This window comes from Neomonachus schauinslandi, chromosome 6 (genome assembly GCF_002201575.2).
Source record: "Neomonachus schauinslandi chromosome 6, ASM220157v2, whole genome shotgun sequence".
Taxonomy (NCBI): domain Eukaryota; kingdom Metazoa; phylum Chordata; class Mammalia; order Carnivora; family Phocidae; genus Neomonachus; species Neomonachus schauinslandi.
This window is the reverse complement of record NC_058408.1, coordinates 1814036-1818157: the sequence shown is the minus strand read 5'-3', so window position 1 is coordinate 1818157 and position 4122 is coordinate 1814036. Positions and strand designations below refer to the sequence as shown.

At 61.2% G+C, this 4122-nt stretch overlaps 1 protein-coding gene across 1 annotated transcript in view; it reads left to right on the top strand.

Moving 5' to 3' along the window:
* MEX3A (mex-3 RNA binding family member A) overlaps positions 1-3643 on the top strand; it is an 8727-nt gene extending 5084 nt beyond the window's left edge. The window contains exon 2 of the mRNA XM_044916005.1: positions 2339-3643. Coding sequence (XP_044771940.1) covers positions 2339-3526 — 1188 coding nt within the window. The 3' untranslated portion in view covers positions 3527-3643. The remainder of the gene's footprint in view (positions 1-2338) is intronic.
* The last annotated feature ends 479 nt before the right edge of the window (positions 3644-4122 follow it).

The window sequence follows — 4122 nt, the reverse complement described above, 5'->3', positions numbered from 1 at the left end:
GGGTGGGGTGGGGGGGGGAGGCGAGCCGGGGGGGCCCCTACCGCACACCCCACCTTATCTGCCCCAAGTGCTTGGGGGTTGGGGGCATTTTGCTGTGAGATCCAGAATGGAGGAGGGGAAGATGCCACTCCCCTGCACAGCCCTCATCCCCCTGGGGCGCTCCATCTCTTGAGATTTCTGGTTCAAAAAGTTGGATTTCCTCTTGTTGCCAGAAACTAGGGACCCAGGGCCCTGGAATTGGGTGGGGACACTGATATCTTTTCTTGGGTGTGGGGGTGGTCTTGGGAGGCCCCAGGATTTCATGGAGTCATTCTTCTGCCTCTCAGCAGATGGGCCTGTCTCTCAGACAAGTGGGGGCATTTCTCCTATTCAGAGAAGAGAAGCCTCCCCTTGGTCCTTAAGTACGCGGAAGTCCTCCCTCTTGTCTAACCCCCCTCCCCTGCTGCAGTGCCAGCATGCATCTTTCTGACCTCTAGAAAGGTGAAGCCGTGCGGTCTTCCCTTCCAGAGATGCTTCTCCAGGGTTCCCAACCCCAGGATGAGGTCCACCCATTCTGCGCCTCCGGGCCTCTAGCTTTCCTTCTTCCTCTCCTGCCCCCAGCCTGTCTGCCTCACCCCAACCCCAACCCCAACCCCCAAAGATACCCAGCTCTCACTTAAGTTGATGGGCCCAGAACTTAGAGCCAGCACCCGGGTGCCTAGCAGAGGCCATGGGAGTGGAGATTGTAGGAGAAGGAATCACGGTTCCTCACCCCTCTGTGCCTCACACTTAGGACAAACATTTACCGACATTAAAGCAGCAAGGATGTGGGCTTGACAACAGGTAGGACTTCTCAACTGCCAAGAGGTCTGAAGACAAAAAAGGGAGGAGCAAATTCTCCTTCCTGAGGCCTCTTGAAGGTGAGGAGCACTGCCCCCAACCCACTCCATCCTCCCACCTGCCAATCTGGTGGGGCTGGAGAAGAAGCCATCTGGAGTGAAGGAAGGAGAGGAAGCCAATGAGCTCACCTCAGGCCTGTTGCTGGAGGGCTGGGGCAGAGTCGGAAGCTAGGACTGCTGGCATTGGTTTTGGGGGGAAGAGGTCATGTGGTGGGGGCATGAGAAAGGGGACAGGGAGTGTGTACCTGGAGAGGGGTGTGAACGTGTGTGCGTGTGCCTGGGGGCAAAAGTTGTGGGTGTGCAGAGGAATGTGCCCTTTGAGGGCCGGGGTTGATGGAGGTGGGAGAGTGGGGTGTATGAAAGGTCGAACACCGGCCATCCGTGTGTGTGCGTGTGCACGCGTGTGCACCCTGGGTGTGCACCCCAAGTATTGTTTAGATAAAGGCACACAGTGCATCATGGCTCTTAGGTCCATGTGTGTGCAGACTCACACACGTGTGACATGTGTGCCCCGAGAAAGCGGGTGAGCCTGGCTGTGTGTGAAGCGAGGGGCAGGGAGAGGGACTCGGGAGAGGAGGAGAGAGGCTTGGCCAGTCGGCCGTCGGAGGACTGTAGCCTTTAGAGACGCTGTGGCCGTGCCAGCCTCCCTGACTCTTCTCTTCCCCTTCTCCCTCTTTGTCTCTCTTTGTCTCGGCTTTCCTCTTTCTCTTCCTGCCTCTCCCTGCAGTCTCCCAGCTGTAACCCACTCCTGCTCTAGAGCACGAGTATGGGTCCCTCACCTCCTCAGTCCCCAGCCCGGCTCAGCTCTCCTGCCCCCAGCGGACAGGGTGGCCCGAGTGTCCTTGGGGTCAGGGGCTGGCCCTCACACATCATTCTTTGCATCTTCATACGTCTTCTTTCCCTCTGGAAACTCTGATTCTCAGACCCTTCCCAGTCTCCCACACTCCGCTAGTTGCTGCAAACTTGCTATGAATGTGGGGCCCTCTGAGAGACATTAATGGGGGGGGAATCACAGATCATACAGCAAATGGGTGTCAGTGGTCCCTGAGTAGACTGGAGGACACTTTTAATGAATGGAGCTCAAGTCAGGAGTAGATTGTGGGGTTCCTGAGTACTTTGGGGATCTGTGGAAAGCTCAAGGTCAGTGACAGACTTTCGTGGTGGGAGGGAAGGGTGTGTGATGAAGTGATCTGGAAGTTTGTGAGTGGCCAGGAATCAGTAGAGAAATTGAGGAAAGGGCGCATGGGTGGGAGAAGTTGGTCGATTTGAGGTTAGCAGCTTGTCTGGGAGGGTCAGTGGTTATTTTCTGGTTTCAGGGAGTGATTGAATTGGGAGGGGCCTGCATGGAACCGGACGAAAGGCTGGCACATTTGGAAATCTGTGGTTGACGTTGGGGAGATCGGAGAGCGGACTGTTGGAGGCAGGGTGCGTTCGCTCCCGCGGCTGGCGTCTCTGAGTAGCGATCGGGAGCTGACTGGCCCCAGCGCAGACCTTGCCCTGTGAGTTTCCTTCTCTCTCCACTCCCCCCCCACCCCATCCCAGGCTGCAAGATTAAGGCTCTGAGGGCCAAGACCAACACGTACATCAAGACGCCGGTGCGCGGCGAGGAGCCCGTGTTCATGGTGACCGGGCGGCGGGAGGACGTGGCCACAGCGCGACGGGAAATCATCTCGGCGGCCGAGCACTTCTCCATGATCCGCGCCTCGCGCAACAAGTCGGGCGCCGCCTTTGGCGTGGCTCCTGCCCTGCCCGGCCAGGTGACCATCCGCGTGCGGGTCCCCTACCGCGTGGTGGGGCTGGTGGTGGGCCCCAAGGGGGCAACCATCAAGCGCATCCAGCAGCAGACCAACACGTACATCATCACGCCGAGCCGCGACCGCGACCCGGTGTTCGAGATCACGGGTGCGCCGGGGAACGTGGAGCGCGCGCGCGAGGAGATCGAGACGCACATCGCGGTGCGCACGGGCAAGATCCTCGAGTACAACAACGAGAACGACTTCCTGGCGGGGAGCCCCGACGCCGGCCTGGACAGCCGCTACTCGGAGGCCTGGCGGGTGCACCCGCCCGGCTGCAAGCCGCTCTCCACCTTCCGCCAGAACAGCCTGGGGTGCATCGGCGAGTGCGCCGTGGACTCCGGCTTCGAGGCCCCGCGCCTGGGCGAGCAGGGCGGGGACTTCGGCTACGGCGGCTACCTGTTCCCGGGCTACGGCGTGGGCAAGCAGGACATGTACTACGGCGTGGCCGAGACCAGCCCCCCGCTCTGGGCGGGCCAGGAGAACGCCGCGCCCACCTCGGTGCTCTTCTCCTCCGCCTCCTCGTCGTCGTCCTCGTCCGCCAAGGCCCGCGCCGCGCCGCCGGGGGCGCACCGCTCTCCCGCTGCCTCGGCGGGGCCTGAGCTGGCCGGACTGCCCAGACGCCCGCCGGGAGAGCCGCTGCAGGGCTTCTCCAAACTGGGGGGCGGCCTGCGGAGCCCCGGCGGCGGGCGGGACTGCATGGTGTGCTTCGAGAGCGAGGTGACGGCCGCCCTCGTGCCCTGCGGACACAACCTGTTCTGCATGGAGTGTGCAGTGCGCATCTGCGAGAGGACCGACCCGGAGTGTCCCGTCTGCCACATCACGGCCACGCAAGCCATCCGAATATTCTCCTAAGCCCCCTGCCCCGGCCTCCTGGCTCCCTCCCTGGGGGGAGGGGGGGGGCGCCCTGGATCTGTTTTCCACTGGGGCCTTTTGGAAATCAGTGATCTGAGGGCAAGGTGCTTAGAGACACTCGATCCATGGGGAGGGGGAGGGGAGGCGACGGTGGCGGGGGTGGGGGGGTGGGGGGTGGGCCACCTTCAGAGCCTCTGGTCACCCCGTCCTGGAAAGGTTGGGAGGGGGCCAGGCAGGAAATTTTACTAGAGTTACAACTCTGATACCTCAACACACCCTTCAATCTGGAAGCAGCTACGAGGAACTTTTGTTTTGCCAGAGGTGGCCCTTAAGGCATCCTGACCCCCTCGGTCCACCCCCCCATCTGTGTCCCACTACCCCTTCCTCTGTGGAGGGGATCGGGGAAAGGGAGGGGGAGAATTACCATCCGTATCTAGAGATGCTCTTTCCAACCCTCGAGCCCTCTCTGGCCCTGATCTTTGACCTCCTCACCTGACCCTTTGGACCCCCCCCCCCACCACCACCATAGCCTGGTTGGGCATCTGCTCCTGGGTTTCCAGTGGTCTAAGGGAGTTGGGGCCCTTTCAGAAGTCTGC